This window comes from Eleutherodactylus coqui, chromosome 10, assembly GCF_035609145.1.
Source record: "Eleutherodactylus coqui strain aEleCoq1 chromosome 10, aEleCoq1.hap1, whole genome shotgun sequence".
Classification (NCBI taxonomy): Eukaryota; Metazoa; Chordata; class Amphibia; order Anura; family Eleutherodactylidae; genus Eleutherodactylus; species Eleutherodactylus coqui.
This window is the reverse complement of record NC_089846.1, coordinates 43,448,460-43,459,811: the sequence shown is the minus strand read 5'-3', so window position 1 is coordinate 43,459,811 and position 11,352 is coordinate 43,448,460. Positions and strand designations below refer to the sequence as shown.

Sequence of the window (11,352 nt, the reverse complement as noted above, 5' to 3'; positions counted from 1 at the left end):
CATCTCGTAAATGAACTCTAACAACGTGATCGCTGTCGTTAACTCTTTAGTCTATGCTGTGAATTGATGATCAGTGAACCATTGCTTGCAGTCCATCAGATTATCAAAAAATCGATAATTGAATAAATTATTCAATAAGTCCCTGAAATTTGAACGGATTCCAGTTGACCGTAAGCAATGAATTTGGTAGCACACAAGCGTAATCATTATCTCACAGTCATGAAGAATTCTATAGCATAGGCTTACCTGTCAGAGAGATCCGGAGTGTCTGCAGCACTTTCCAACATCCTTATGGTCCCCCTTCATGAAAGTTGTGTCTTCTCCACCAACTTTAGAAACTGTGTCATATTCTGCTCTGATCATGACACAAAGCGATGAGCTGCGAGTGAGCCGACCTCACATGTCCCCACATGGTGTCCCCTCTATCATGTCCCCTGTGTCCTGTCTGGTCTCTGTTTTTTGTGTTTCTACATGAAGGCATTCTTGTGAAGCTGCCTTACAGCCAAAGTGATGTCACCAGGGGTGGGGTAAACGGACTTATTGGGGGCAGGGGGAAGGGACAGGGTAATGCTTCCGTCCATCACTACAAATGGAAGCACAGAAGAGAACTATGTAACAAAAACTATCAAAAAATAGCATCAGGCGTCTTCCACATAAGTGTTACAAAGTTTACTGCTGTTCAAGGTGCAAACAACATCTTTAAGATTGCTGGAATGTCCTGGATAAGCTGGCGTGCATTTTTTTGGTACATTTCAGGAAAAAAAGGATGGAAAATCAGAGATTCAAACACACAGTACAGTATGCGAATATACCTGCCCTAATTTACATAATGGTGATTATTTGTCAGTCATGACCGACTTTATGGATCATCGTTTTCCGCACTTTCTTATCTTTGACCGCTTCCTTCAGTTCTTCCATGTGCATGTCTGTATCCACCTTGATCGCGTCCAGTCAGCGTGTTCCTTGGCCTCCTCTTCTTTGCTACCCACTAACTGTGCCGAGCATCAATGTTGTTTCCAGAGAATTGGCTCGCATGATACATCTGAACTATGAGAGCCGCTGTTTGGTGATTTTGGTTTTATATGCTCTAGGACCATCTTGTTGGTGACCATTGCCGGCCGCGGTATATGCAGATTTCTTCTCCAGCACCGTAGTTTAAAAGCATAAATTTTTCTTCAATCTGCCTTTCTGAGTGTCCAACTTTCGCATGCGTATATGGAGATCGGAAATATGCATTTATCATTCTGATACCACCCATTAAATGTCATTATAAATCAGCATATGACATGTATACGTTTTTTTGGTATAAACGATATCGTATAGGTATACACTATATTCTATATTAAAGAAAAAGTAATCATTATACATAAATATATGACAAAAGAGCACACCTGTGGTATACATCTAGACACCTAAGGCCCCTTCACATGAGCGTACGTGAATTTGCGCGGCGCCTGAGCGCTGCATATTTGCAAAATGTACATTTTTGTGACCGCCCTTTACCTTCAAAACAGCATCAATTCTTCTAGGTACATTTGCACACAGTTTTTGAAGGAACTCGGCTTGGAGGTTGTTCCAGACATCTTGAAGGACTAACTACAGATCTTCTGTGGATGTAGATTGCTCAGATCCTTCTTCCACTTAATGTAATACCAGACAGACTGGATGATGTTGAGATCAGGGCTCTGTGGGGCCATATCATCACTTCCAGGACTGATTGTTCTTCTTTACACTGAAGATAGTTCTTAATGACATTGGCTGTATGGCCTCATTCACACAAGCACTTTTGCGCATGTTTTTGCGTGCAAAAAAAAATCGGCCGCGGGAACTGCAATCATTAAAGCCCTAGGTTTCAATGGGTTCACTCACATTGGTCAATTCTCTGGGCGCATTTTCAACGCTTGTGAAAATACGCGACATGCTCTTTTTTTGTGCACATTTGGGCACCTGAGGCTCAATAGGAGTCTATGGGAGTGCGCAAATCCATGTCCATGTGCACAACGTTGTGCTTGTAAGTGCACTATTTTGCGGTGTTAATTACTAACAACCGTGACTAATTAGGCTGTCCTGCCTACTCATTAGACCGCCCCTGTACTTTTTTTTACAGCTTGCTATGATTTTCAGGGAAGGGCTTATATTTCAAGCCCTTCCCCAAAAATCATCACTGCAAACCCACTGCGTTCAATGGGGCCGCAGCAGTGCTGGCCCCATTGAAAGAAATAGGATAGCATCACGGACTTCTGCCACAGCTGTGGCAGAGGATTCCTTCATCCCCGCGGTCCCTGCATGGGTGAAGGAATCCCCTGCAATAGCTGTCGCAGCTGTGTCAGGGGAGCGCAACGTTCTCCCTATGTTTTCAATGGGGCTAGCGCTGATGCCGCTGGCCCCATTACAATATATGAGTAATATCTCCCATTCTTCTTTGTGATGCGAGATTACATTCAAAACATCGCAAATGAGAACTAAACCATTGAAAATCATCGGTTTCATTATCATGCGTTTTCACTCACTCTTGCATCGCAAGACTATCGTATAGCACATGGGTGTCCACCCTGACGCAGAGAGAAATATTATTGTTGGTTCGCTCACTTACGGTTCAGTTTAAACGGCGCTCGTTCAGTCCCTCTATTTGTTTATACAGGGACTAAAAATTCGGAATGATTCTTGTTTGAACGAGCCAACGATGCATTTGCCTGTCTAAAGAGGCTGCACGAGCGCGAACGGGTTAGTGGTGACGTCACTCGCTCGTTCAAACGAGATTCGGCCCGTCTACAAGGGCCATTAGGCTATGAGAAGTAACACAATAGAAATGACTAATGAAAGCACAGCAAGTTCCATTAAAAAACCTCATCTCCACGAAGAGTGATGCCATCGCGAGGGCTGACTAAGCATTCAATCACAGAACAGACAACAAAAGTAATGACTACAGAGTGTCAGATATAATCTGTATTTTGGTTAGCAGTATTTGAATTAGAAAACATTTTCACGTAAACTGTCGCCATGATTTCCAAACAATTTAGTAATTTAGTTTGCTCAAACATGAATGTCAGCTTTACAAAACAATTTCGCGGTTAGAATTGGTGAGAAGCATTTACTGATCGTAGGTTAGTGCTGCCACCTACTAACCAGCTGTGGAATTACATTGGTCCAGGATTCCTGGAAGGTCCCATCACAGCCGAGTGCTCCATCATCTAAAACACAAAAGAGAACTTTAGCTATAGTGGATAGTGTCCCTAATGTGGAAGTAACATATTAACAGTATCCAGGATCAGCAATATACAACACAGAGTTAACCCTTTAGTCATTTCAGCTTTACAATCATCATCTTTATATAGCACATACATATTCTGCAGGGCTTTATATCACAGGTTCTGTCCCCATTGGGGCTCACAGTTTTGAAAATTCACCTATTAGTATGTTTTTTGCAGTATGGGAGGAAGCCCATGCAAATACAGAGAGAACATACAAACTCCACGCAGAATTCTTGCAGCAAGATCTGACTCGGCCATCTAATTGAACCCTTAATGTAGTTAGCATATGTACAAATACATTCAAATATATATATATATATATATATATATATATATATATAATATACATATCAGGGGCACCGCTAAGGGCTCAGGGGCCCAAGTGCAAAGGTTCAGCCTCTAGAAACCCTTGGCAGAACAAGAGTTACAAAGGTCCTTGCGTGAATGAACCAGAGGTTGTGCATGCATGCTGCTCCCTTCATTTCAATAAGATTGCTTAGTGCTTGTGTAGTGGCACAGAGTTAGGGGGGCCCCTCCATAATATCATTTGTTTGTCTTGTGCATTTGTATTTTCAGTGTCTTCTGCAGTATGTGTGTGCCTCTGTGACGTATATTGCACCTCTGCAGCACTGAATGGGTTAATGTCTGGGTTATATCTGAGAAATGTATCTTGCTGTGTGTCACGTGATCATGTTTTATATATGTGTATGCAAGGTTGAGTGCAAGGGTCTTCTTGCAAAAGTCAGTCTGCAATTCAGTCTATGCAAGTGAGTTGTGCAGAGAACTTCTGTTGAGTAGGAAAAACTGTGCCTCGTCTTATGATGAGCCCCAGGATGGAAGAGGCTGAGCGATGGCCTGATGTGTGCCCTGGGCCCAATTCACCCAGACCTCCTTGCTGTTAATATGGAGGACAGAGAGGGTGAGAGGAACTGCCAGGCAGCACTGAGCGCCGCTTCTAAATGTGAGTGTTGACCGGTAGAGAGATGGAGAGAGAAAGAGAGTGGCTTGGAGAGGAACCCCACAGATAACTGGCACTGTGGCTTCTCCTGCCATCCTGTGAATCTTCCCTATCACACAACTTCCTTGTGTTGGCACCTGTTTACACTGGCGGATGTAACATTATGGACTGTTGTAATATAATTTATTCAAGTAAATGAGCTCTCCCAACCTTCCCGGTTATGCTCAGAAAGTTATCCCTGTGTGTGGACTATTTTCTTTCAACTACTGGATTCACTGCACAGGACAGAATGGTGGCATCACAAGTGACAAGAACTTTAAGGTAAACCGCGGATTGGGTTGTCCCTGTGAAATTCCCCCACCAGTAACTTGGTTGGGTCCTGTGCTACCCCCAGGGGAGGAGATGGTAGAGCCCCGTGATGAGGTCTTATCTACCCCGCTATCTCCTCGGCTATGGGCCCGCTCCTCGGACGCTGCACTTGTACTCCACTCCATTCATGCAGCGGCCCCAGATCTTGCCACAACCCATTTAACCCCTTCAAGCACAACATTTGGTGCTAGTTTTACCTGAAGGTGGTTCTCTTAGTTTGAGATGATGCAATTGCCAACTCCAATTCATCCCTGAATAATTTTTGCCCGTGTTCCTGTGTTTTCTCTCCCCTCACTAGTGCAGATCGTAGATGCCGCGGAGATGTTGGTGTAGAAGAGCAACTTAAGTTCTCAAACAGAAAGTATTCAGCATTACTGTAACTTTCACAGCAAATACTTGCAGGACGTTGTCTGTAAAGAAGAAGACGACATTTTACCACCGCTCAAATCACTCATACCTAATATAAATAGTACAGGCATCGGGCAAGGAAGATGCAGTTCTTTAATAATTATACTGTATGTAGTAAATCGCCACTTGGTTCAGGTAGATGGCTCAAGGTTGACTCAGCCTTCCATCCTTTCAAGGTTGGTAAAATGAGTACCAGCTTGCTGGGTGGTAAAAGATGACTGGGGAAGGCAATGGCAAACCACCCCACAAAAACAGTCTGCCAAGAAAACGTCATGATGTGACATCACCCTAGGAGTCAGTCATGACTTGGTGATTCCACCAGGGGACTTTACCTTTACCTATATAGTATACAGCACAGATAAAACACTTGATGAAGATCTGAGGACATCCTCTAGCCAAGCTGTCTGCTGACAATTATTTCCATGCAGTGTTTGTTTTATGACCAGACATCCCATGTGTTTGTCCATTTTCTCAATCTCTGCCCAAGCTAACATTTATGATGTAGCATACAGTAGATCAGATTGTGCTTTAGCCAAGATCAATGTACTAAAAATGCATGAAAAATAAAAGAAACTGCAACAGTTTACATAACGCCAATAAATCGATATCAGAACCAGGTTCATGAAAGGACTGAATAATGAAATGTCAACCGCAGAAGTTATAACTTAAAGCTATGTGCAACGCAAAAACATCCTCCAAAAATACTTCATTGGCTGAATGCAGCTATAGAGATAAGCTAAGTTAAAATGCAATTGTCAATGAGGCTCCAGGTCAAAGTTCTTAAAGGCCATGGAAACCTTTGTGCATGAAGAATCAATAGACACGTATCTTACTAAGGCTGCCTTCACACGGGCCAGAAAATTGCACAAGATTTGTGCATTGCGAGACGCACAAATATGAACTTACATTTTTTTATATATTTTTTCTAATACCTGTGATTTTAATATGGAAAAAGGAAATTTATGAAATCTGAAGTTTACTTGGTTCTTATCAGCAGGCCAGTTCTGTGTTTATTCTGACCTTACGCTTGATATGTATATTTTCTGTCTTGCATTCCAAGCATCCTAATTATAGAAATATTTCCTTCACTGATGGAAAGAAATAGTAAATGTACTGAGGACTCGTATTGTGTGGAGCTGGGGCTGCTGGCTGGGGTCCACTTTGAGCTGTACACTGTATATTTGGCACGTCTGAACACTTTGTTCCTTTTTTGCGGATTTCCTTAATATCAAACACTTTGACTCATTAAAATATAACTTTTATTACACCAAGTCAAGGCAAAAATAGCGCAAAGAATGGGAAAAAAACGGTTTAGAGGAAACGTCAAGAGGAAAGAAGGTTTCTACACCGACATAGAAGGGGGTTCTTTACTGTAAGAGCAGTGAGACTATGAAACTCTCTGCCTTAAAAGGTGGTGATGGCGAATTAAATAAGAGTTTAAGAGGGGCCTGGAGTCGGGAAGGAATTTTTTTCCCTTAAATGTGGAAAATTGGCTTCTACCTCATTGGCGATTTAGTTTTTTTTGCCTTCCTCTGGATCAACATCAGGAAGGTGGGGATGGAGGATGGCCGAACTGGATAGACATATGTCTTTTTTCAGCCTACTATGTTACAAAGGTAGAACAAAGTTTTCTAGGTAGTATTCTAGCTAAACAGTGGTTTGTCCTTACAGGTGGCTCTTCTGGTACAGTTCTAGATAGAAAATTATGAGCTTATTTTTGGACAAGATGCTTCATCCCTCTTCAGCAAACACAGAACGCAAGAATCAGGCAGCACAGATGACTTGTCAGGTAAATTGTTGGTAGAAATACTTTAATACTTAACTAATTGCTGAAGAAATATCATCTGACTGTGTATCCATTAGGTCATATGGCATAAAGAGCAGGGTCTCCGAATAGTACTCCCTCTATTATCTAAATTGGAGAACAATTCTTTACTGATTTACAGTAAAGAATTACTCCTTTTTTATGTTTCAGTACCTCAGATCTTCGGCTTCTATACACAAATAAAATACTTCCAAGTTATTAATTAAATATTAAACCTGTTAGTACTAATTGAAGGCTCTTTGCCATATACTTTATTAGGAGACTGTGCCTTCCTTCAGTTATAATTCCTGGCAAACCTCTTTACTGCACGCTGTAAATAACTTGCATAGAATTTGGTTACACCTTCTACAAGTTGTGATCAGCCTTCAGAGGGTGGCATAGTCCCCTAATAAAGTATATGGCAAAGAGCCTGGGGTGTCCACATCTGGACGGTTGAGGATAGACAAAATGAATAGTCCACAGAACTCTTCAAAGTAATCCACATAAGTATATATCAGGCTGATGCTAATTTACCTATGCCCTACGAATTCACTGAGGCCCCAAAGGTATGTAATAAGGTGACAGCATCAAATGGGTTGGTCAGAAAAAGTGTTATTGCTCCATAGAAAAATGCAACATTTTGTCCTTAGCAGGCCTTTGTCAAGCATGCTGTGTACAAAGATGGAAACAGACAGCCCCATTCACTTTGCCTGGGTTGATAATGCAGATACTAAATTCAAAACTTAAATAATTTATTAAAAAAAAATTGGTACTGAGTATCAGACGTTCACTTTGAGTACAGGGTCAAACACCATTTTGTCACAACTATTGTCTGTGTGAGTTTTGATATACAAATGTAGCAGAATATTAATGTTGAGATTCAATGCATTATAACTAGAGATGAGCGAGCATACTCGCTAAGGCAAACTACTCGAGCGAGTAGTGCCTTATGTGAGTACCTGCCCGCTTGTCTCTAAAGAAAGTAGTGGGATGAAAGCAACCTCCGCAGCGATGATTTTTGGGAGAAATATAGGGGGATGTGAAATATAAGCCCTTCCCTGAAAATCATTCCTAGCTGTAGACAAAAACAAAAAAACGAACTCACCTAGAAGCGCTGTCCTGCTCTTCTCCCCGTCCCCGGCTGTCTTCTTCTGTGTTCTGATGGCCGGGGATTGAAAAATTGCCATCAGAAAGCACTGCTTCTGATTGGCTGCCACTACGTTTTTATTCTGGATCTAACCTGAGAACAAGTTCAAGTTCTGGTGTGGCTGCTGCATCTCCAGGATCCTCCCAACTTTGGTGATGATGAGTGCTGCTGGAAAATCTGAATCTTTAAGCTGTGGCAGGGGATTCCTTCATCTCCGCAGGAATGAAGAAATTCCCTGAAATAGCTGTGACAGCTGTGACAGCTGTGGCAGAGGAGCGCATCATCTCCATATGTTTTCAATGGGGTCGGCACTGCTGCCACCGGCCTCATTGACAACATGGTAAAGCCCCTGGATTTCACATCCAAGGAATCCCCTGCTGCAGCTGTCACAGCCGCAGCATGGGATAGCAATCCGCTCACATTATTTTTAATGGAGCGGCAGTAGCGGTGGCTCCATTGAGAGCAATGTGATGGCATCGCGCTCTTCTGCCACAGCTGTGTCAGGGGATTTTTTCATCCCCGCTGCAGTCCCATCATCACTGAACACTGTGACAGTGTTGTCACAGTGTTCAGTGATGAGGGAACGTCCCGCAGGGATTAACGGTACCCTCCAGGAGTCCCCTCATCTCCGCGGGGACTAAGGAGTTAACAATACATTTAAAAGGTGGTTCTGGCCAGAAGCACCTTTTAAATGCCCTGTTGTAAGCAGCGGGGAATCTGTCCCATGCGCATGAGTTTCCATTAACTTTTGCTCCTATAGGAGTCAATGGAAACTCCTGCAAAACACGCAGCTATGTCCTGTACTTTTTAGGTGCGCGCTGTTTTGCGCTTCAAATTCCCCGCATATGAACGCTTCTATAGGAACCCATTGGTTCTTTTACAAGTGTGCTTTATGCGCGTGCAAAACACACGCTCATCTGAACAAGCCCTTAATGAGTGACATCACTTTAATTTAGTTTTAGGGACTAGTCATTTTTTTCTCTTATATTTAAGCGGTCATAATCTGGTTATTTTTTATCTAATCTAGCTATATGAGATATTGGGCTTTACTTACCTACACAGGTGTTTCTCATACTTGTCTAAGTAAGCACTGCACCTTACGTGAATGACAAAGGTATTAAGAGGTGCAATTCATTTGTCAAATCTGTAGGCACCCCTGTGTGGCAGATGGAAATCTATGTCAGCTCCGAGATGGAGTACCTTTCTGCCATCATCTTTACCAGTTTCTGGCATTATAGTAAATGTGATGGACAGCATGCGCCGTTGCCCCCTAAAGCAGGGGGTGCAGTCTATATTTTTGGCTTCCTCTAAAAAAAATAAATATATATATATATACATCCTGCAGATTAAGTATCGGCAGCATGTCTGTTTATGTTGCAGATGTGCAGAGGATTTTTGCCATAGAGATCAATGAAGAACATACATACCCAACACCAAGATCCGCAAATACACTTTTGTTGTGGACTTTGAAGTGTTTCTGCCCCGGAAACGCAGAGAATTTGCCTGGAAATCTGCGTTTGTTGATGTTTGACAATAAAGTCTGCCAGTGTGAACCACTACTGCCATATTGCAAAAAAGCAACACATTCCGCTGCAGAAAATCGGCATGTAAAGAAAACGCTATTGCTTATACAATCGGCAGAAAAGCTAAAGAATGTCTGCAGCTCAGACATCCTCTGTGAAGGTTCCAATTACAATTATTTAGACATTTTTATAGTTTTTGTTTTTTTATATTTACTACTTTTCTATAAAGAAAATACTTTTATATAAAAAAAAACTTTTGTTTTTGTGCCACAGCTTTCCAAGACCCATAATATGTATATGCTTCCACCAACTAAAGTAAATGAAGGTTTGCTGTTTGTATTAGGACTTTTACAGTATTTTGCATTAGTACTGTTTGGGGTATTTACGGATTTTTAAATTCTTTTTGGTATCTGGGATCTGCAGAGAACAGCTCTTCTAGCATTGTTTGTTATGGCGTTTTCTGTGAGGGATAAAAAACATTCTTCTTACAGTACTGATCATTTTTTTTTAAAGAAGGGAAAGTTTTTTAACTTTTCTGTAAAACCACTTAGATGCTGTACTCAGCATTGAATGGCATCTGAAGGGTTAAACAGCTAGGTTGAGTAAATACAGTAATTAAACACAGAGAAATGTTTAGATAAGCAAGTGCTCACCCCATATGTGCCAATCACAGCCCAAGTGCGCTTTGTGATTGATAAAGGGCCCTGAACAAAGGTCCATGTCACCCCTCTCCCTGGGATGATCCAAAGCCATGCAGGAATAGAGGGAGAATTTATTGGGGTACGTTTACATGGGCGAGTGCAACATCAGTCCGAAAAACCTGGAACAATATTGCATTTGCAAATCCGCAATTATTATGCAAGTGTGATGCAATTTTTGCGCACCGCACTTGCATGAAAGCCACATGTATTTTTTTTTTCATACTATGGAGAATGGACAATTCTTCAACAGAATTGCCCAAAAATAAGACATGCTCCAATTCTTCACTTGCAATGCTTCTCGCAGCGCTGCGAAAGCAAAATCCCCCGTGTGTATATGCACTTATTAAAAACAATGGGTTCTTTTCTCCTGGGATTTCTGTGCATCTCGCAAGACACAGAAATTGTGCGGGAAAATCACCTGTGTAAATGCACCCTAAGGGTGGACGCACACTTGCGATATTTTCTCTCTTGCGCTGCGAGAGCACGAGAAAACTTTCGCCTCGCAGCCCAAGAAAGAGGCCGGTATAGAACCGACATATCGCAAGTGGTTTCAATGGGGCCAGCGACAGCAGCGCTAGCCGCATTGAAAGCATAGGGAGAATGCCGCGGACCTCTGCCACAGCTGTGACAGCTATGGCAGGAGTTTCCTTCATCCCCGCGCTCTCCTGCGCTCAGCCGCGTCCTCCTGCTGGCTCCCCGGCACTGCTATGAAGCAGGGTTGTGCAGATTGGTTGAGCGCTCAGCCAATAGCAGCTACTGCTTAGCTATTGGCTGAGCGCTCAGCCAATCACACATAGCCCCGCGGGGATGAAGGAAACTCCTGCCACAGCTGTGACAGCTGTGGCAGAAATCCCTGGCATTCTCCATCTCTTTTTAATGGGGCTAGCGCTGCTGCCACTGGCCCCATTGAAAAGACTGACGATATGTCAGCGTCATGCCGATATCCCGGCGTCATGCCGATTTTTGTCTCGCACTACGATGCGAGACTTGAACTTTAGTCTCGCATCGCAGTGGAGAAAAAAATCGCCAGTGGGTGTCCACCCTTAGGCTCCATTCACACGGTGCAGTTCGGTTGCAACAAAAAATGCACCAAAAAGTGCATTTGCAAAACTGAGTGCGTTTTTCCCACAGTTTACTACAAACACAGTAAAAACACACATGGTTTTGCCAATGCACTTTTTGGTGCGGTTT

At 42.6% G+C, this 11,352-nt stretch overlaps 1 protein-coding gene across 1 annotated transcript in view; it reads right to left on the bottom strand.

Annotated features, from left to right (window-relative positions):
• Positions 1–2,973: 2,973 nt before the first annotated feature.
• Positions 2,974–11,352, bottom strand: part of LOC136579726 (phosphatidylinositol 3,4,5-trisphosphate 5-phosphatase 2B-like) — a 92,170-nt gene continuing 83,791 nt past the window's right edge. Inside the window, exons 23-24 of the mRNA XM_066579789.1 lie at positions 4,776–4,988; positions 2,974–3,191 (exon numbers count right to left, since the gene is read on the bottom strand). Of these exons, the coding sequence (XP_066435886.1) occupies positions 3,188–3,191; positions 4,776–4,988 (217 nt within the window). The 3' untranslated portion in view covers positions 2,974–3,187. The remainder of the gene's footprint in view (positions 3,192–4,775; positions 4,989–11,352) is intronic.